This window comes from Condylura cristata, unplaced genomic scaffold (assembly GCF_000260355.1).
Source record: "Condylura cristata isolate star-nosed mole 26May11 unplaced genomic scaffold, ConCri1.0 scaffold00003, whole genome shotgun sequence".
NCBI classification, from domain to species: Eukaryota; Metazoa; Chordata; class Mammalia; order Eulipotyphla; family Talpidae; genus Condylura; species Condylura cristata.
The window spans coordinates 39,294,262-39,317,153 of NW_004567104.1; the positions used below are offsets into that span (position 1 = coordinate 39,294,262).

At 35.7% G+C, this 22,892-nt stretch overlaps 1 protein-coding gene across 2 annotated transcripts in view; it reads right to left on the reverse strand.

Moving 5' to 3' along the window:
- Positions 1 to 2,002: 2,002 nt before the first annotated feature.
- Positions 2,003 to 22,892, reverse strand: part of ATP6V1A (ATPase, H+ transporting, lysosomal 70kDa, V1 subunit A) — a 46,076-nt gene continuing 25,186 nt past the window's right edge. For both annotated transcript variants that reach the window (XM_004675209.2, XM_012733624.1), the window contains 12 exons: positions 20,961 to 21,175; positions 20,580 to 20,717; positions 19,316 to 19,467; positions 14,738 to 14,900; positions 14,174 to 14,282; positions 12,879 to 13,001; positions 12,668 to 12,782; positions 12,197 to 12,260; positions 10,113 to 10,316; positions 5,169 to 5,263; positions 3,914 to 4,085; positions 2,003 to 2,708 (listed from right to left, as the gene is read on the reverse strand). In XM_004675209.2, coding sequence (XP_004675266.1) covers positions 2,616 to 2,708; positions 3,914 to 4,085; positions 5,169 to 5,263; positions 10,113 to 10,316; positions 12,197 to 12,260; positions 12,668 to 12,782; positions 12,879 to 13,001; positions 14,174 to 14,282; positions 14,738 to 14,900; positions 19,316 to 19,467; positions 20,580 to 20,717; positions 20,961 to 21,175 — 1,643 coding nt within the window. In that variant the 3' untranslated portion in view covers positions 2,003 to 2,615. The remainder of the gene's footprint in view (positions 2,709 to 3,913; positions 4,086 to 5,168; positions 5,264 to 10,112; positions 10,317 to 12,196; positions 12,261 to 12,667; positions 12,783 to 12,878; positions 13,002 to 14,173; positions 14,283 to 14,737; positions 14,901 to 19,315; positions 19,468 to 20,579; positions 20,718 to 20,960; positions 21,176 to 22,892) is intronic.

Consider the following 22,892-nt stretch of genomic DNA (forward strand, 5'->3'; position numbering starts at 1 on the left):
AAATAAATATGCACTATGTAACATATCACCATATTGGATCTTAAATAATTTAACTTGAAAAATCAATGAATTACAAGGCTTTAGTTCATTTGTCAAAAAAGAGATGGGTATGACTGACTGATTCCTTTAATTTACAGGTATAATTTTAGAAATCTTTTGACTTTTCAATTTAATATTCAGAATGGTATGAGATTCTGTGTACTGTTTTCCCAATCATAGTGTTTATCATTATAAACTTTTTATAGTCTACAGTGAAGCCCACCATTCAATTACAAAATCTTTAGCCACAGTTAAAGAATGGAAAAATTTTTAAATGTAAAAGTTCATACTCAGAACAGTAAGTCAAAATTCAAGACAGCATGTTTTCTAGCCAATCTTGCCAGGTACACAAAAAGGAAAAATGTTAATTTAAATCCACTTTTTATTTCTTTCATAGGTTTTAACAATTATACACAACTTTTAACATAAAGATAGTGAAATCTCAAGGATATGAGGCAATATATATATGGCCTCTACTATTCATTCTTCAGGATGGAAGGAAATTTCCACAGGGTACAATGTGTGAGATTTAACACTGGAAAAAATACATATGAAACTTATATAACTGGCTCCACTTAGGGCCAGGCACAGCACAATAAATACAGAACTGCATCATCTTTTTAAAAGATTGTTGTAATTTTTACCACATTCTCACTAAAGAAATACGATAAGTGACCAGTCTGAAATTTTATAACATATAGGTGAAAGGGACACTTATGATGAATATCTGAGCATAGTTTCTCTAGCATCTTTACACTCATACATCAACATTCTTTAAAAGGAGTGAGAATGTACAATGCAAATTCAAAACAACAAAAAACTAACTTGGTCAAACTTTATCATATCATTCATTACTAATACAATTCTACTTTGCTGGTAGGGTATAGGTAGGAACAGAAAGCTTTTGAAATTCTGTTAATTTCCACTGGTCCTGAGGCTTCTGGGTCAGAAGCCACACTGGAAGCAAACTGATTAAAGCAGCACCATTAAGTCCACATTTCAACAAATCATTGCATAATTCTTCTAATATTCTGAAAGATTTAAAAAAAGAGCATGCAATCTGCAAGGGTTTAAACAAACTAGCTGAATTCCCTACTGACTGCATCTTTAACAGATGGTAAAGTAGTTTAACACTACTGACTGACCATAAAAGACCAAAAGAAATACATTACCTAAAAATTTAAATAACAACATATTTGAGGCATAAAATAAATACTCTACCTAGGCTATTACATGTAGGTATCTGAGAGTGTTAGACATGTTCATATACCCTTTCCCCTTCCCCAGGAGGGAGCAATGTGCCCACACTATTGGCTAGAAATGGGAAACTGTTGCTCTCAGAGTTGTTCTGTCGTGTGCCTTCTTTTGCAAACATAGAAATGATTTTAAAACATATACTTAAGGATGAAATGATCTTTTCCCCCAGCATCTGCTATTAGCAGATGCAAGATTTAATTTTGTCCTTGAAAACAGAATAGAAACTGCAATGTTCCTAAGGCTATAGATATTCTGAGAAATCTTTTGAGTTAATGAATCAAATGCTACATGAGGGCGCTGTTTTCTATAACCGGTAAAGTGGTCGTTCAAAAATTTGACAAGGAAACATGCAAAGAATTGACACATGTCATTATCTTGTAAAAACATAATGCCATTGTGGACCTAAGAATCACTACAGCCCAACTTATCCTTAAAGGTGCAAACAGTCTTCAACCACGACTAAATATTTTCTTGGTGACATTTTATTGCCCATCCCACTGCCACATGATTCTGAGAAGTTTAGGGTACTAAGATGTTTAAAAAAGTAAGAGGATGTGGATCAAGTTCTTGATGCTTGTTTTAAATAAAATTTAAAAAAAAAGTAATGGGGTAGAATAATATTCTTTGATACTGATTTTTTCCTAGTGAAATAAATTAGTTATGCTTTAGTTAGATGATGTAAATCTAAGTTTGACCTCCTGGTTTCTTTTTCACTTTTTAAGAGGTACTGATTCATAAATCATGCTGAGTCCCTCAAAGGCCTGTTTTGAAAACAGTAGGTTCCCAACAGTTTCCCATAAATATTCCTGATTTGCACTGGAGGGAGTAATTCATAAACGCTCATGTTTAAAAAAGAAACAAAATAGTTACTTAGCAAAATGCTAAGCTACAAATAACCTTACCATATAGATATTGAGTCATTTCAGAGTACCTGTCAAAAATATATGGAAATCTGGCTTTCCATTCCAAATCCAATGCAAAGAGAGTACATGCAGTAGTCCGTTTACAATTTAATGGTGATGAGGAAAGGGCAAACCAAAGACAAGGAGAGATGTCGCCATACATACAAGTTTACAGTAGTGTAGCCATTGTATATCATATTTACTACATTCACCACTTCGGAGAAAGGATCAGGGAGGTCCTTCAAACACTTGTACAAAGGAATGTTTACTTGTCAAATAAACAGGGAAACAATGATAACACACATAGGCACTAATCTCAAAGCTGCACAATAAAGAAGCAGAGGGTTTGAGATGAGAAATTTAGGAAAATGTACACATAGGAACTTGTTCAGGAAAAGGAGGAAAGAAATCACAGTTCTAATCTTCAAGGCTACGGAATGCATTCTGCATGTCTTCAAGAAGTTGTGCATAGTCAGCCTTGATCTTAGCCTCACCATCTTTCACAGGATCCTGAAAAAGTCATTAGAGAATTCAAGTCACCTTTGGAAAAAATTTCCAGAAAATGGAATTGGAAAATATTATTCCCTGGCCAACAAATACTACTACAGAAGAACACTTGATGACATAAAAAAAAAAACACATAAAATCTGTTGTTAACTTGATACAATATGCACATAAATAGAAAAAAGGATCATCTTTAACTATAGTATTAGAAATCATCATTATTATATTATTACTACTTACATATTTTTCCTCTTCTTATAAGATTTTTTAAATTAAAATTTGGATCAAATTACATAATGGAATTTCTTTACAACCTGGCTTTTTTTTTTCACTTATTATACTATAAGCATTTCTTCATCTCTTTGAAAAAAATTTGGTAATGTCTTCATAATATTCTTGCTATAACATACTATTAACTATGATTACTCTAGATGACTCTTAAGAAGTTTAATAAGTAATGTGTTACACATGTTTATATCAAAAATGTCCGATTATTTCCTTGGGTTATACGTTTTGAAATGTAATGATTAGGCTCAAAGGATATGACTATTTTAAAAATTTTGATTTAAAGTTTTGTATTTATTTAGTACTTATATACTATTTGTATAAACTTACTTTTAACCTGTAATGTAAACAAACATTATACATTATATAAAACACACACATTCAGAGAATCAGTCTTAATTTCTCAATAGATTAGTAAATATACTCGAATGTCATGACTTCGAGTATATTTACTAATTAAATACTATTGATCAACTACTATAAAAACAACCCTACACAGTCCAGTTTCTTCTGATAATTTCACTTAATTATCTTTTTATGTCTTGTATACTTCCAAAAGAATGAATGTCTGCTGAAAAGTTGAAAATGGTGTGCAACAGAATATTTAGAACAAGTAAGCAGAAGAAGTCATATCACATGAACATGGTGGCTAGATGTTAATGGCAACTTGAGGTAAGGTAATTGCTGCTCAGCAATGATTTTAGCTCTAAATAGCCTAGCAGCTACGATGAACAGGCAAGCGTCAGCATTTATTTCAGACGTAACACACTAACATCACTAGAATTCCTATCTGACGATGCCTTTGAGGTCTGGTCTGGTTTTACATAATCCAAGCAAATGTAAAAATGATAAATCCAGATTTCACACACAGGCTGGGGCAAAACCCCACATTTTACTTAAACAAATTACAGTAGAAACAAATATACCTTGAATTTCATGGAGGAAAGTTTATAGAGGATCTCCCCCATGTGCTCACGGATAATGGACCATGTGATTTTATTGTCACTCTGGGCAGTGGTTTCAACTGCTCTACGGGCCATATCATAAAATGCAATCATGTTGGACAGCATTCCTACTGTCTTGTAGAAAGGGCAGAACCTACAGTAAATAAAAGTCAAAATAATTAACGTGGTCATTTTCTTTTTTTGACGATTTATTTATTTATGCATAAAAGAACTGGGGTACAGGCCAGAGGTGCAAGAAGTGAGAGGATTCACCAGAGACAGAGTGCAGAACAGAACAGAACAGAACAGGCAGACTGGATGAAATACACTGCTGAAGGAAGCAGCAATGAGACAGGGGAGGTCACCTCCCTGCCAAGGAATTGAACTCATGCTGCAGTGGCTGAGGACAGCTTCATAGTGCTGCATTTTAACCCACTGTGCCACCAAGGAGTCCCTAATGTGGTCATATTAATTTACCCATCATAATTAATAATGAAGACACACAAGCAAATAAGCAACTTTGAGCACACCCATTATTGTCAACCTCCCAACACATTTAAATACACTTACACAATTTTATGTACACGCTTCATTATTCTCTTTCCAAAGAACTTTCCTTATTTATGTGGTTCCTAGAATTTAAGTTCCTTTTGCAGATTTTGGAGATGTAGTGATTATATTGTCATATTTTCTGCTCATCCTACACTCTTATAACCCTTCTATTTATCTAGATATCATTTTAGTTTTTTATGGGACCAAGTATGACAAGAGTTCTTCCCTGTGATGGAGGAACTTAAAGGATCATAGTTTAAAAGAAATGGAAAGTTTGGATCTCTGTCGTGGCCTAGTGATTAAGTCTCAGTGCTATCATTCTGTAGCCAGAGTTTGATCTCTGGCTAGGGAATTAACCCATATCTGACTCAGCAGACCTCTCCTGTCTTACCCGCTGCTCCCCTCAGCAGTGGATTTCAGTAGATCTGCCTGTTTTGCTCCCCACTCTGTCTCTGGTGAATCCTCTCACTCCCTATACTTCTAGCCCACACCCCAGTTCTTATGTACAATAAATCAAGAGGACAAGTTAGATTGTTATAAACCTGTTATAAAGATACAAAAAAAACCTAAATGTTTAATCAGACTATTTATATGAAGGGGAAAAAAGGTTTTTAATGTGAAGGTAGTGTCTTCTTCAAAACTCTATAGAAAATACTTGAACAAAAAGAAAATTAAGATAGCTTACCTGTCATAAGGAGTGTATCCATTTTGTTGTAGGAAATCATCTTTAATAAGTTTTGCAACCTCCAGAGTGATTTTATCTGTTTCTGCTAGTGAAGCCTAGAAGAGAAAAAAAATATCTAGAAACTTACTTCTACATGCAGGAGCAACAGTCCTGCAGTTAATTATAATCACCTAGCAAGAAAAAAATTATATAATCAGCACATCTTCCATCACCCATCATTAATAAATTAACTTCATAATTATCTTTTGAAGTCTTTTTATCATTACAAAACCTAACTTAAAATTTGCTATCTTAACCATTTTTGAGTATAGGTCAGTAGTTCCATAGTGTTAAGTTTTATTCACGTGAAACTGACTTTAACTTTTTTATCTTGCAAATCTAAAATGCTATACCAGGAAACAACAACTCTCTTTTTTACCCTTTCTCCAATCCGTTCCTTTTCTATGAATTTGACTACTTCAGATTAGTGAAATCATACAGCATTCTTCTCTTTGTGACAAACTAACTTCACTTGACACAATGTCCTCCAAGTTCAGCCATGCTGCAGCATGCCTTAGAGTTTCCTTGTAAGGCTGAATATTTCAGTGTTTGTACTCCATTTTGTTTACCCATTCACTTAGCAAAGGACAACATTTGGATGACTTTTACCTCTTAGCTACTGCAAATATAGCTGCCATGAACACAGTGTACAGACAGACATTTCTTTTTAGAAACAAGTTATCCTTCACATCTTACTCTTCCATCTTATTTAAATTCTTAGTTTTAAGTTTATCTCACAGGTTCTGTATAGTACATAAACAGTTAACTTTCTCTTAATATCACATGGTGTTAAAACTATGCAAATGCAAAGTAATAGCAAGCATGTTCTTATCTGTCTGAGTGCTATATTATTGGTTTTGCTGTTACAGAACTTCACTCTTTAAGTATCAATGTCTCAAAAGCTTTAGCTTTTGCAAGCATCAACCTCAGATAATACTACTGCACTGTTGCTGGGATCACCAGGAGTAAAGATTCCTTGGGACTATGGGAAAGGTAGAGGCGGCCCTGCAAATTAACAGCAGCCACTTGTTACCTATGCTCCTGTGCACTAAACTCTTTAGAGGTAAAATCAGGTCTTCTATTTCTTTTCTTTCTTTTGTTAATTCCTTTCATGCGTAGCCCCTCTTCAATATATTTTGTGGGTTTCCTTTCATTTGCATAAATTCATGGAAGAAGTATATTTTGATTTGTACTATTATTTTGAATTATATAAAGCAGTTTTACTTGTGGTCTTCTGCACATTGTTTTTGTTTTTTTAAATATTTATTTATTTATGCATATAGAACTGGGGTACAAATCAGAGGTACAGGGGTGGTGAGAGGATTCACCAGAGTTAGAGTGGGGAGCAGAACAGGCTGACTGACAAAGTACACTGCTGAGGGGAACAGGGGCAGGTCAGGAGAGGTCTTCCATGCCATGTGGGTCACCTCCAGGGTGGGGATTGAACTCACGCTGAAGTGGCTTTAGCTTCTTAGTGCTGTGCTTTAACCCCTGTGCCACCTGGGAGGGCCAGGTACATTGTTTTTTTGTTTTTTAATTTTATAATAGTTTATTTTTACATATTTTTGTGCATTTTCCCATCTCAGTTGCAATCCTCTAGGGTTTCCCATCACCAAATCACCCATGTCAGGCACATTGTTTTTAAAATCCTCCCCTGTTGTTCTGTGTCACACAGCCTGCTGCTTCCAGCTCGTGGGCACTTCGTTCCATAGTATGTCCCTTCCCTATTTTTGTCTTCCATCTTTTGTCCTCAGTAAAGACACTTAAGATTTTTTCTAACTCCTTGCCACCATAAACACATCCATTTAGAAGACCTGTTTGAGAATTTCTTTTGCGCTGAATAATCTAAAGTAGAACCGTTCGGGCACAGGGTGTGCAAGCATGTCCTCTCAGACTGCTCTCCGTGGTCAGCACCAGATGACTCAGCCACCACGGGAGTCCTGGCGCGCTCCTCACCGCAGGACCTGTGCAGGCTGGTTTCCTAATATTTGCCATGCTAACCAGTATAATGTCGTTGCTTGAGGCCTCCTCCACAAGCTTGTAAATCTTTTCTATTTCCTCTGTATTATCCCTCTGCTCCTTCCTTTGCCCACATTTCTGTTTGAGTTCTACTCTTCTCATTTACTTATAGTTCTTTGTACATTTTAGGCCATAAGTTTTAGATTTTGTGAACTTCTCCCAACAGGTCATTTGCTTGTTACCTTTAGTCACGGGAGCTTTTGTTAAACAAAATTTCTTACTTTTTATATAATGAAAAAATTGTTGTTTGTTTCAGAAGTTCATTCTCAACCCCTAAGTCAAAAAGATACTTGTTTAGTATTAGCTTGAAAGTCTTATCTTTCACATTTAAACTGCTGATGTAGCTGAAGTCTGCCTTTGTATGTAATCTATTTTTATTTTTCTCCAAATAGTAAGTGATCCTTCATCATCATTAACTGAAACAATCTACACTCCCTTATTTAAACTGTGTAGCATCTTAACCACATTAAAGGCTCTTATATAATCAATCTATTTCTCTTAAATTCCAGTGATACATTTGTTATTTCACCAATACCACACTGTTCTTATTATTTTGGTTTTGTACTGATATCCAATAAAGGAAACATTCCCGCTTTAATATTTTTAAGGCAGTGTATTTTTCTGATATCCTAAAATTTTAGAATGATTATTGATTTGCTCAGAAGATTCAATTGCAAATTTGACTGATACCATAGTTGGTATTACCAATATGGTGAAATATTCCTGATTTTTTCATAAATATTTTTGGAATACACTGGAAAATTTTCCATTAACTAAAATGTTTTCCTAAGGTTTCAGTGTATTTCTTTTAATAAGTCAAAGAAGGGAAGTTCCTCCCATTCCTTGTTTGCTAAGAGATTTTTACATATAACAGGTAATTAACTTCAAATACCTTTTCCATATTGGGTGAATTTCATTTTTCCATTTATTAATTTTATCAGTGAGTTAATAATAACAGATTTTCTGTGTTGAATCATATGTGCATTCCTAAGATAAACTTTACTTGCTCATGATGTATTTTTAAAATGCTCTTGAGTCATTTTATTATTTTTCATATTCTGCAGGACCTAGTAAACTAATATTTAACTTTAGGATTTTAGTATCTCTATTCATAAACAAAATGAACCCCATTTTTCTATTCCTGTATTGTCTCTGTTTGGTTTTGGAGGTCTTCTATTTCTGTACCTCTTGCGCCACAGTTAATAATAAATAATGAGTATTTAATACATCACTAGCTATCTAGTAATAAAATCCTTTGTTGGAAAATATTAGGAGGTGACTTTATAAAACTTCAAGAAAGAGACAAGAATGTAAGCCACTTGTTTAAGGTCATGTGGCTGTTTAGTAGTGGGAGCAAAACTAGAATCCTGACTCCTAGTCCTGACACTCCTGCAAAAATACATGATAGTTTACTTATACCACCTCAAATGTGCTTAGCATTGGGTACATTCTACTTCAAGAAAAGTAAGCTGTGGTTTTTTTTTTTCTCCTTTACAATATATAAGCAAGGTGGGCCTCCCCAGTGGCACAGCAGATTAAAGCACAGCGCTAAGAAGCTAAAGCCACTTCAGCATGAGTTTGATCTCCAGCCCCGGAGTTGACCCACATGACATGGCAGACCTCTCCTGACATGCCCGCTGCTCCCCTCAGCAGTGTACTTTGTCAGTTGACCTGTGCTGCTCCCGACTCTGTTGCTGGTGAATCCTTTCACCGCCCCTGCACTTCTGGTTTGTATCCCAGTTTTGTATGCATAAATAAATAAATCTTTAAAAAAAACCAAACAATATAAACAAGGTAATGCTTAGGGTCTATCTATCTATGTATGTATGTATCTATCTATATTAAAGGTCCTAACAGTTTAGTTTATTCTTTTAATAGCCACTTCAAGTATAAGCCCTTGACCCTGGGCAAGTTTGTGGGTGCTCTGACCAAAACAGTAAGGCAGAGTGATATCATGCCAGTTTTGGAGCCCAGACCTAACAGGCTGGAAGTTGCCAATCCCTTTCATTCTTAAACTTGTTCTAAGAGTCCTGATCTCTCATGTGGAGATACCAGAGCGGGACATGTCTTGACCACTTCCAGCTATTTGCCCAGGTACCAGACATATGAGAGAAGAAAACTTTTAGTTGACTCCAGCCTCAGTCACTATGTAACTGCCACTTAGGAGGGAGGGGCTCTCAAGCAAGAATACCCAATTGAGTCCATCAACTCTAAACCCAAGAGAATGAAAACACTGTTTAAACCATTAAGTGCTAGAGTGGCTTGTTGGTTCAATAACAGATCAAACAATATTCATCTTTCTACTTTTCACACCACTAGTATGTCCCTCAAACATGTAGATAAAGAAATAATCTAAAAATTTATCAGCTTAAAAATATTTAATACTCTATGTGGTACATATACACAGTGGAATATTACTTAGCAACCAAAAACAAAGAAACACATGTCTTTTGCAACAACTTGGATGGAGCTGGAAAAGATCATGCTTAGTGAGATAAGCCAGAAAGAAAAAGAAAAATACCGGATGGTTTCGCTCATAGCAGGAGTATAATGGACCAGGCGAGAAAACAGTAAGAATAATAAACAACCATATACCAGAGACATTTTGTGGGGGTGGAGTGGGGATGGGGGGGGGATGAGGGAGGGAGTGTACTGGACTATGATGATGGCACATGGGTGACTTGGGGATGGGAAACCCATGGGGATTACAACTGAGATTGAAAAAAAAAATGTACAAAATGATGTAAAAATAAACTATTATATCATAAAAAAAATTTAATTCTCATTTTACAAGGCAAGAATCTACATATCCAAATTTCTATCTGTCCTCAAAATAAGTCAGTGTAACTCACAGAGCTAGCCTCTCTATGGGATTTAATAACTCACTTTTCCCACAAGCTGTACAATTTCTGCCAGGTCTTCTTCTTCCTGCAGAATCTCTTTGGCTTTGGTCCTCAGAGGAACAAACTCTGTGAAGTGTTTGTCATAGTACTCGTCCAAGGCACGCATGTACTTGCTGTAGCTGATAAGCCAGTTGACAGAGGGGAAATGCTTACGTTGAGCTAGTTTCTTATCTAGGCCCCAGAACACCTGATTTAAAAACAAAGCATAAAGATTACAAAAATAAAAGTATGAAAGTATATATTTGATACTACATATACAATTCTATAAATATTGTCAAATTAGGGCCCTTCCTGTGGTGCAATGGGTTAGAGCGCAGCACTATGAAGCTATCCACAGCCACTGCAGCTTGAGTTTGATTCCCCACCAGGGAGGTGACCCACATGGCACAGCAGACCTCTCTTGTCTCTCCTGCTGCTCCCTTCAGCAGTGTATTTCACTCCATCTGCCTGTTCTGCTCCCTACTCTGTCTCTGGTGAATCTTCTCACCGCTCCCCCCAGCTCTAGCCTGTTCTTATATTACAAATACCCAATCTCTACCCCAGTTCTTATATTACAAATAAATAAATCTTAAAAAAAAAAAGTTGTCAAATTAAATTTTAGGATGTATCAAGTACAACTGAAATGCAATAAAATTTATAGTAAAAAATGTATTCCTTCCAATTTCGGGGCAGGTGGTGTTTATAAATAAGATCAAATATCATCTGAATTTACTTAAATGTGTGCCAAATCTGATAGGAAAAAAATTAATAAACCCTTTGAAAATTATTATGCTCTAATATAAGCAGGTAAACAAGAAAATGCTTTACTGAGATTAGATCCTGATTAAAAAACCTCTAAATGTTGTGACTAAATTAAGTTCCCTCTCATTTGGGCCAATCCAATAAAATCTGAAAGTCATTTTTTTGAAGTCACACCTTCACCTGTATTTTGTCCATTTTCAATGATGTTCCTCCTTTCTCTGAAATTTAACACTGAAAAATTTAACAAAGGTTAAAATCTTGAAAATTATAAATTTTACAAAGCAACCACAATTTCTTTTTACCTGATATTGGGGAAACATAAACAAATACAGTGTTTTTTTTTTCCCAAATGAATACATGTTCCTCAGAATATACTAACTTTAAAAAAAAAAAAAAAGCCCTGCACTACATATTTATTTTTTAAGATTTATTTTTATTTATTTATGCATACAAGGACTGGGGTGTAGGTTAGAAGTGTGGAGGTAAGAGGATTCACCAGAGAGAGAGTGGGGAGCAGAAGTGTACCTACTGATATACACTGGTAAGGGGAACAGTAGGCCAGACAGGTGAGATCTGCTTGCTGTGCCATGTGGGTTACCTCCCTGGCTAGGAATTGAACCGAAAAGCTGCAGTGGCTAGCAATGCTGACTTTAACCCCTGCACCACTGAGGAGGACCTATAGTTCTGGTTTATATATACCTTTCATTTAGGCTTCTTTTAATGGGTAAGTTGGTCAGCTATTCACTAAAATTCATGCTTTGTCACTGGGAAACAGCTGCTTATGCAGAAATTACATTTTCCAGTTTTGCTTTCATCTGGGTGAGAATGAGTGAAGTGACTATGTCTGAGCCCAAGGTTCAAATAGTAGATGTGCTTTCCTTGGTTTCCCCTGGTACCAATAAGATACAGATGATTACCAGGCTAATGATGATGAAGCCACAAGCTGGACGCAGCCCTGGTCTCCAAAATTATCACTGAATGGAAAAGAGCTGCTCTCTAATAACATCATTTGCCTTAGACCATACTATTAAGAAAAATAAATTTACTGCATATTATATATTTTTTGGAGCTAGGTGTTTTTTCTACGAGGGTTATTCTTAGTGTTATTTTAACATTAATAAACTTTGCCACTTAATAGCTTATTATAAAGCTCAGGTAAAGCGTTAGGAAAGAACAAACAGCATTAAAGGGTCTAAGTGATGAGTCTTTCTAAAACAGACTTTACCAATGTAAGTAAGTGAAATACTTCTTAATGATTTAGGTAACATTAGAGCAGCCTGAGCATATGTGCATGTCAATCACTGACCACAGGAAGGAAAGATATACCTGAACAATTCCAAGAGTGGCAGATGTAACTGGGTCAGAAAAATCACCACCAGGTGGAGAAACTCTAAATTTAAAATAAAAAGAAAATTATTAGAAGTGATTATGAAAAATAACATACATGAAGGTCCATTTTTTTCCCCGGAAAAGTCCATTGTATTGTAAAAACTTTTTATTGTAAAAACAACTTTGGAAAGAAAAATCTCACCTAAGAACCTTAAATAAAAATCAGTACTATGTTGCATATAAGATAATTATTAAACATCATCTAGTATGGGAAATGGGGCATTACAATTACTTCTTATAGTTCTAGTAGATGAAGGAAGGAGGAAAAGTTCCAAGAACTGTGTGTGGCTTTACGCAGTGACCTTGAATCTTAAAAACCACTGCCCTCAGAGGAAGGGAAAAATGTTCTCTTTAAAGTAAGTGACTTTTTTTTTTTCTTTTTGCAAAGTAAACAGTTGAAGTGCTTACGCTCCTACAATGCTGACACTCCCTTCTCTTTCAGGATTTCCAAGACATTTCACCCTGCCTGCTCGCTCATAGAAAGAGGCCAGACGGGCACCGAGATATGCAGGGTATCCACTGTCTGAAAATGAAAACAAAGAGTTTCAAAAGAATGACTCTCAGTCAGCCCCCAAATCCTACTCATTCTGCTTACATAATAAAGAATATAAACACCCACCTGCAGGCATCTCAGCCAAGCGACCAGAGATTTCTCTAAGGGCCTCAGCCCATCTAGAGGTAGAGTCAGCCATCATACTGACATGATAGCCCATGTCACGGAAATATTCAGACAGTGTAATTCCTAAATTGGAAGAATATTGTGAGTTATAACCTATGGTGAATAAACTTGGTTTTTATTCAACTGTATCGAAGTTTTAAAACAATAAGTACAATCCTTCCACGCTCTTTTTTCCTTCTGAGCGATAAATAACTACATGGAGCCCTGGAAGCCATGTGTAAAGTCACAGACAGTAAACCACTTAGAAGAGGCTAACGTACACAAAGGAGTCCTGGGTTCTAGTTTGTCCTGTCATTAACCATAGCAAAGAAACTTCACTCCCTAATCTACCTAAACATTTTGGATGAACGGACACACATACATGCCTTCAGCAAAGTACAAAATACTATACAACTCTATGATATTAGAAATATATAGCTGTTGCTATATGAGTTCCAAAACCTATTGCTCTGTTCCTTGATTTTACCAGTAATAAAATAGAAGCTTGTGTATGAAAAACAAAATTGTTACTGAAAAATTCAGCACTTTACTATTTATTAAATTACATCTCAGAATAAAAAAATGGTTTCTGAGACTTCCTAAAAATGATCCCATTAACAAAGTCTTAAAGAAGTATTACTTACATATTAAGACTTAAAAATCACAGTAATTGCCACATATCAATCTCATGATGGAAGCGATACTGTCTTATACAAGTGTGGCTACGTTTTAAGTCTCTAGTAACATTCACTAATACTGGTGTGTATATCTTAGAAATACTTAGTAGAACACAGATACCTATGAATAAATTTCAAAGAAAGTTCATAGGCTCTTTCATAGACCTAACATTATCAACGCCTTCAAGGAAAAAATAAAACCTCAGACAAACTCAAAAGATGAACATATGGAACATATTTGCAACTCGTGACAGATAAAAGGCTAATGTCAAAGAGCCTTTATAAATCATTATAAAGAACTACTATCCAAAAGAAAAGACAGTTTTCACATGTAGGAAATACATACAGGGGAATAAATACAGGAAAGGTGCTAGCTCACTGTTCTGAAATACAGACTAAATAGGTATCCAATAAGGCAGAGAAAGTAAAATGCTAATTGTCAGATCTAGATACAAATATGGTTGTATGACAGAGTTATTGTAGAAGGAAACAGAAGTTCTCTGAAAAAGAAAAAGTTGGTGTTAGCTTAAAAATCTTAAGATCAGTTGTTACTGCCGTTATTTCAATTTATATACTCACCAGTATAAATAGATGCTTCTCTTGCAGCAACAGGCATATTGGAGGTATTGGCTACCAAAGCTGTTCTCTTCATAATTGACTCTACCTTACCGTCAACTTCCATTGTAAGCTAGAGGCAAAAAATCCGTTAGTGATCCTCTATTTCCACATGGAACATTTTTGCCCCTTTTTTACACATTCATATTTAAGGCTCCTATAATCAATGTCCCCAAAGAATATTCCCCATCACTCCAAACTCTTCTCTCCCCCACCACCAAGTACTAAAACCTCTAGACCACATTAAGCCTAGGTAAAGTTGACATCCATAAATTTTTTGCCTATTTCATCTCCTTCTCCTAACTGAAAGTATCAAACTACAAAAAGAAATTCTCATGTGCTTTATTAAAAATGATAGTCTTCCCTGAATATACAAATTAGATCGCAAATGTAATTATTCCTTAAGAGATTGACAAATGAGAGTATTGTTCCAGATCCAACCAAGAGCTTCTTTAATTGATGATCAAAAGCTGTCTAGTGGTGTGCTTGATTTCTAGAAAATTACGTGAAAGCTTTATAAATACAAACCTCTGGGAAGTCCCTAAGGACTTCAGACATCTCATTTCCTCTTTCACCACACCCTACATAGATGATCACATCACTGTTGGAATACTTGGATAGAGACTGTGATATCACAGTCTTTCCACAGCCAAAAGCTCCAGGGATAGCAGTTGTTCCTCCTTGCACACATCTAAACAGAAAACAAAGTGTGCTGATAATAACTACTACCAGCTTAGATTAGTGACACACAAAATACAACTTAAAGAACTCTGAAATACTTTCATCTCTACATACACACTCACAAAGATAATACATGGATGTAGATCTAAATGCCGTCCCTGTTTGGTAACTAAAATAATGTGCCTCTGATTATCAATCATCTCTATCTTTTATAATTGAAAAGCAAAAATATCTCTCTTAAGGGATATGGGTAAGAGAAGTATGAAAATAGTAAGATAAAATAGTACAAATACTTTGAAAGCTTACATAAATTAGTACATGAAAACATAATATAGGAATTAAAGCTAAAAAAAAGACAACTTTAAAAAGCGGTCTATTTAGGTAAAAAAAAATGTTACAGCTTGTGGGGCCTGCGTGGTGGCCTAGCCTCAGAACTATGAAGCTGTCTACAGCAGGAGTTCAACCTAGGAAGCTGACCCACATGGTACAACAGGCCGCTCCTCTCAGCCTACTGCTCCCCTCAGCAGTGCATTTCAGTCCTTCTACTTGTTCTGCTCCCCACTCTGTTTCTGGTGAATCTTTTCACTCCCTGCACCTCTGGCCTGTACCCTGGCTCTTATATGCATAAGTAAATAAATTTGTTTAAAAAATTTAAAAATAGTTACAGCTTGCTATAAAGGTTAATGAATAAAGATATTCACTAACCCCCTTTGACCCATTGAGTAATTATTTACAAAATACTTCCTAGGCTCTGAAGACTGTGTTTGGAGATGCTAGAGAGACAATATTGAATAAGAGGGCCATGTTTTCTGTACTCACAGAGCTCACATTCCAGTGGACTAAAGTGCACAGTCAGCTAGTACTTACAGTACCATTCAGCAGTCACCTTCAAACTTTCCCTAAAAAGTGGCAGTGGAGTGAAACAGTTTTAAGGACTGAGGAAAGTGAGTACTGCAGTATGTGTTTGCCTTCACACACTAAAGGGGTGGGGTGGGAGATGAAATGTAAAGGGAAATTTCTTTGTAATACTGTGTTTTATCACAAAATTCACAGAAACATTGCATCATCAGTAATAATTTTTTTCAACATAAAACTAATATGCATTAAAAATTTTTTCCCCTCAAAACCTTCTCATGACTTTGATAAACTAAGAAGGCCCATTCATTTATCCTATGATATGTATACTTCTTTCAAATCACTTTTAACCTGCCAACGATGAGAAAGTAGGGTGTATGCCCAGTTTGGGAGTTCAGTGATTCAATTTGAAAAGTGTTGTCACTAGAAAGGACCGAGAAATTGTGGGAGTATACAGGAAGGGATATAAAGTCTAACCCTGGGCTGGAGGAGGTTAGGACTTTCTTTTTTTTTTTTTAAATGAAAAAATGTTTTATTATGGATTCAGTTTATTTATCAATTATTCATGTACTATCTTCTTATGCATATGATTTAAACCTATGGATCATTTCAGAACTAAAATAAAAACCAAACTATTACTGGGTTAGGCCATTCTTCCTGAAATAAGCTAAGACTTGAAAGGAGATAGAAATTAGCCAGAAAAAGAGAAATATCATTCCAGAGGGAACAATATGCATGAGGGGCAAGAGGGAACCTTACTTGAGGAATTAAAAATCCTTCAGTGTGCCTGGAACATGGCATAAAGGAAGTAGTTGGCCAATCAAATACATGGAACAACTAGAAGGCAAGTATTTACTAGATCATGGATGGCTTCGTAAGGTAAGGCATTAACAGCGATGAAGAGCTCATACGGAAATCAAGCAAAACATTGTGGAAGCTGGTAAGTGTTTTATATGACTTGCAGAAATTAGGGTAACAGTCTTAAATTAAGGTCATGGATTAGGGATGAAATTCATAAAAAACAGTAAACAGGATAAAAATATTTGTTCAATAATTAGATAAAAAGGATAAAAAGATCATTGAGAGAATTAAGGGTAACAAATTAGGCATTAATTTAATGGAAAAATAATGACATTTGCTGAGAAAGGTGCAAAGAAAGATGAGCAAGTTTCAAGGAAGAGAGTGGTGATTTAAGACGACGATTTTAGCTCTGAATATACTGACTTATAAGTCATCTGTAGGATATTCAACCAGAGAGGTGTAATTAGAAGTGGAGAGAAGAGTCTGCAACTCAGAAGAGATCTAGGATAAAGATTCAGATTTATGAGTCATCATATTTAGATGAATGCTGAAGTCACAAGAGTAGGTTAAGTCATCCACAGAGTATACGATAAAGAATGAAGAAGAAGGGCTTATCAAGCTACACCAGCTAGCCTAACATGAGTTCCATCTCTGACAGGAGCTGACCCACTGCAGTACCAGCTGGATCCCCACCAGGGAGGTGATCCACATGGCACAGCAGACTTCTTCTGTCTTGCCCACTGCACCCCAATCCGTCTCCAGTGAATCCTCTCACCTCCTTCTTCCCATACCTCTGGACTACATCCCAGCTCTTATATGCATAAATAAGTAAAAATAAATCTTTTTATAAAAAAGAATGAGGAAGAATGAAGTTCTAGAAAAAGGAAAACTCTAATACCAAAATTCAGGGGAAAGGAACCTATAGGAGAGAATGAACTTGAAGACAGAAGCTAACTCCTATTTCAATGAAGGAGTAGAAAGCAAATCCAAAATTGTAGGAATTAACAAAACACTAAAACTTCTTTAATTCTTTAATGAATTATCAGTATAGGAGTGTCTGATGTTAGTGACAGAATTGAGGGAGTTAAGGGCAGAGACACTGAATTAGACTGGGAAAAGTAGAGTTAGCTAATTTATTGTTTCAGGAAGTCTGGCTGTGAAGAGGAGAAAAGTAGTGGAAAAGGTAGAGGGTAGATTTTGTTTCATTAGATGGATGATAAAGGAGAGATCACTTATCCAGGGGATGTATGAGGAGATGAGAGGTAAAATATAAGCTCTACGAAGAGGAAATAAAGAAGGGATGAATGAGAATGTTTACTGTGGCAGCAAAATGACAAGTTATAACTCATATCATCTCTGATTTCCCAGTAAAGGTTCAAACAAACATGACTATTTGTTGAGAATGAGGGGAAAAGAAAGGACTTGAAGATCTGAGTTGAGTGAAGAGTTCTGAAGCAGCTGCCAAGGTAAGAAGATGATAATTAGGATGATGCAAAAGGACTGCTCCACGATAGTGAAGTTAACAACCCATTTGTGCCCTGGATATTTTGTTTTCTCAGGAACTTGTATTTAGACTTGGGAGGAGATGACTGGACTGATTCATTGTTGGGATTTTACTAAGTAGGTGTGACAAAAAAAAAGTTTATAAGAGTGACAGACTATGGACTCTAAGCTGGATAGTGAAGGGTATGGAAACAGGAGACATTGATTAATAAGAAAGAAGTGTCAAAGGATTGAAGATCTTAATAAGAATAATAGTGAGAATTACTCAGTAGGCTTGAAGAGTAGGGGATTGTATTAAGACTAGAACATATAAGGGCTGTTGGTGAGAGACTGAGGAAATTATAGCTTCAGTCTTTTCTGTGAATGAAATGACAAGGTCATTTGTTGAAATTAAAGTAGGGTATGGTGAATTCTAAGATTTAAAGAAAAAGGAGTTTTTAAATAGTAAAGAGAATGGAAAACAGCAGAATATAATCAAGAAAGACATCATGAGCACAGCTGATTTCAGAAACCATCAACTAAAGTGACATCAACCTACTAAATCTAGAATAAGTTAAGAATGATAAATTATTTTCATGTGAGTTTTTGGGAAGGTTTTTTAAATTTAGAAATATTGCTGTCCTTTTACAACTGTGAAAAAATAACTGCAATGATTTGACTATAATAAGCAGTGGCAGGCCGTCCTGGTGGCGCAAGGAGTTAAGTCTCAGCACTATCCAGCTAGCGGCAATGACTGCAGCACTAGTCCCATTCTCTACCAGTGAGGGGACCAACTGGTACAACAGACCTTTCCTGTCTCGCCTGATGCTCTGTTGTCATTTAGTTTTAAAAGTCAGATTAGGGCCTCTCTGGTGTGTCAAGGGATTAAGTCTCAGTTCTGTGAAGTGATCCGCAGCCACTGTAGCACCAGTTGGATTCCCAGCCAGGTAGCTGACCTCTCCTGCTTCACTTGCTGCTCCCATCAGCAGTGTATTTCAGTCAATATACCTCTTCTGCTTCTCACTCTGTCTCTAGTGAATCCTCTCACACCTCCCATACCTCTAGTCTACACCCAAGTTCTTGTATGTATAAATAAAGAAAAACATAATAAATCTTAAAAAAAAAAAAAAGCAGTGGCATTACAACATGTATTCAATATAATTAATTCACAGTCTCTAAATAACACATATTACAGGATTAGAACATACAACATTTAACTATAAAAAAATGAGCCTGTAAGCACATATGATAACTATGCAGGAAAACCTATGCACAGCTCAAACTTACGGAAAAAGAGCATCCAAGACTCTCTGGCCTGTCAACAAAGGATGATTGGCTGGTAGCTTCTCAGTGACAGGCCTAACCTGACGTACAGGCCATACTTGGACCATGCTGAACTTCTCCTTTACACCTTCAAATTCAAGCTCCAAGACAACATCCTGTAAAAATACAACAGGATTTAAAATATTTATAAACATTTCTTCTTTTAAAAATCAAAGTAACTCTGGATTCTTCCTGGGATGGGGAGGTGAAATGTAGAAACAGGGAGGGAGAATATTCTTTTTATGAAAAATTATTATTTGCAATCCTATGTCCCTCTCTTTTTTAAGACTTATTCATTCATGTGGGCCCTCCCTGGTGGAACAACGGGTTAGAGAGCAGCACTAGAAAGCTGGTCATAGCTGCTTCAGCACGAGTTCAATCCCCGACCAGAGAGGTGACCCACATGGTGCAACAGACTTCTCCTGTCTGGTCCGCTGCTCCCCTCAGATTGTATTTCATTGGTCTGCTTGTTCTGCTCCCCACTCTGTCTCTGGTGAATCCTTTCACTGCCCTAGCACCTCTGGTCCATACCCCAGTTCTTGTGTGCATGAACAAATAAATCTGGGTATAAGCCAAAGGTGTGGGGCTTGAGAGGATTCACCAGAGATAGACTGGTGAACCAAATAGAGAGACTGACCTAAATACATTGCAGAGGGGAGCAGCACACGGGACAGGAGAGGTCTGCTGTGCCATCTGGGTTAACTCCCTGCCTCAGAGAATTCAGGCCATAGCAGATAGCACTAAGACTTAACCCCTAGCCTACAAGTAGGCCCCCATCATTGATGTAGTGAAATAATCACTACAGCATGCAAAGTTGACATCAGTCACCATAATTACGAAAAACCTTTTTTCTTTCTTATGGTGGGAACTTTTAAGAAGTACTCTCTTGGCTACTTTCAAATATACAACACAATATTATAATCACAGTCACCATGCTATATATTGTTATCTTCACAACTAATTTAGTTTTAAGTAGAAATTTGTACCTTTGACCCCCTTCACCCATCTATCTACCTTAAACACCTCCCCCTAGCTCCGTCTGGCAACCACCATTAGGTCATCTATATATAAGAGTTTGGTTTTAGAGTCTATGTAGAAATGAGATCAGATGCTATATGTCCTTATTTCATACTGCACTCAATTGTCATTAGAGTTGTTAATACAATGTTGTTCATTTATTCTGGCTGGATAATATTTTATTGTGAGATAAAGACTATGTAATACTTACAGAGGTATCATAGTTCCCAGGTGGTGCAATATAAGTCACAGTTCCTCTGTTTCGTGGGGGTAACATGATTTTATGTTTGATGAGTGAGTTCTCAATGACAGTTCCATAAATATCTCCACCAGTGATATGACTACCAACCTAAATAAGAAACATATTTTGTGTTCAAATGTTTTTTTGAACGTTAACATCCTTGATGCTATCCTTAAATCATTTGCCTTACTTATCAGTAGAACATACTAGTTCTACAATCCTACTAGCAGATTTAAGGAAAAATGTAAGCCATGCTTCTGCATTCTGTTTTTAGTTAGACTAAAATAGTCAATAAACATCTAATTTACATTTTTTAACCAACTTTAGAAATCCTCAGTTACAAAAACATACCCGTAGGCTTTTGCAAGGTGTAAAATCCCACTTGATATCTCTGCTAAGAGCAGACACATTTACTCCTCTTGGAATGTAGATACTTTGGGTCTGGCTGCTGATATCTGACAAAGGTCTTTGAATGCCATCAAAAATGGCTCCCATAATGCCAGGACCAAGTTCTACAGAGAGGGGTTTACCAGTGCGAAGTACAGGATCTCCAACCGACACACCAGCTTGAGAAAGCAGTTGAGGAAAACTCACCATGAAAGTTTACAGTTACTACAAAAAGGAAATAGTAGAATTTGTCAGAGAAATATTTAAGAAGCTAAATAGAGATTATCAAACCTTTCGTCCACAACATCCTTTGTTTTTCAGTAATTTTGTCATAATGCCCTAGGAAAACAGATATGTCTAACAAGTACACTTATTAAACAGTTATATCCAAACAACATAATGTAGGTGTTTTAACATATAAGTAGCACTTTGAAGGAAAAATAAATATAAATTGCACAAAAAATTTTAATTCATTCTTAAATAACCTCAGTCTTATAAATGGGAATTATGTGCCTGTCAGCACTGCACAACTTTCAAACCCTGGATTCAGAATGAAAACCTGTTCCACATCATCTTCACAGGATACTTGTTTTTTTGTTTAGCAATTGCCAAAAAATCAGCTTTGCAAAAATATGACTTCATGGACAAGTGTAGCTCAGGTGATTAATAAAATTATTACTACCTCAAGCTACTAGTTTCTGTGGTATTTGACTAGATGTCTAACATTCTTGTGTTAATCTCAGCAATTTAAAATCCTTCATAGGACCAATATGATCTGCTCCAAACTTCCCAAAGGTTCTTGGTGAACACTTTGGGAACCAAAGAGTTAAACAGAAGCAAAAGACTCCCCTTATTATAGTGTTTCAATTATACAATTGACTAAACCAGTCCCCTAAAAGAGAATATTAGTACCAGAACAGAAACTTAAAATCTTAAGGATTAATAATTTTCAAAAAGGAAAAAAATAACACATGTAAATAAACACACTATGTAAATATGTAACAAGTGTGCTTTCTCAAACTTGCTAGGTATAAAATCAGTACAACTCTGATTGACAGCAATTTAGCAATGTGTTTCAAATGCATAAAAATGCATAAACTTTGGCCAAATAATCCAACTTCCATGAATTCATATTAGTTATACTTTAATGCTGTCGGTAAAAAAAAATTGAAACCAAAATTTTTATTGAGAGAATAAATTATGATAAATTCATACTACAGAATTCTAAATTGTTACAGAAAAATAGCAGCTTCCATGAGTTGCTCTAGGCAGATTTATAAAACACAGTCTTGTTTTTAATATTTGATTATAATAATTTTCAACCTATAGCACAATTGAAAGAATTTCACATTGAACTCCCCAATTTGTGTTAGATCCCACCAATTACCATTTTACCATATTACTTATCTATCCTTTTCCCACAGAATATATCATTTTAACCAGAGAAAAGGGAAAATGCAAAATAGTCCATATACTATGTTATCTCTCTAGGAAAAAAAACGGGAAGTAAAACAAATTTATTTCTGTTACATATACAGTTAAAAAACTACTAGTATATACAATAAAAGGAACTAATCAGAATGGTTATACAAGTATTCTGAAAACAGAAACAGATGACAAATATGTAGAGGCCATCACAAAATTTTATTTTGAAGATAGAAAAGTCCTTTTGATTAGTTATGATTTCATAGCTACAAAGATTTAGAATTTCATTTAAAATTTTCAGTTTTTTTTTTGAACAAGCACTACAGTACTCATAAAGAGTGAACAGTTACTTGCATGAATGCATTTCAGTATGGCAAATAAAGTGTACCAAATATAAATCTTAGCCAGAGAATTACCGCTGGTTTTGAAAATCTAAGTCAAATACATAAATGAAGCAAAAAAAAAAAAAAA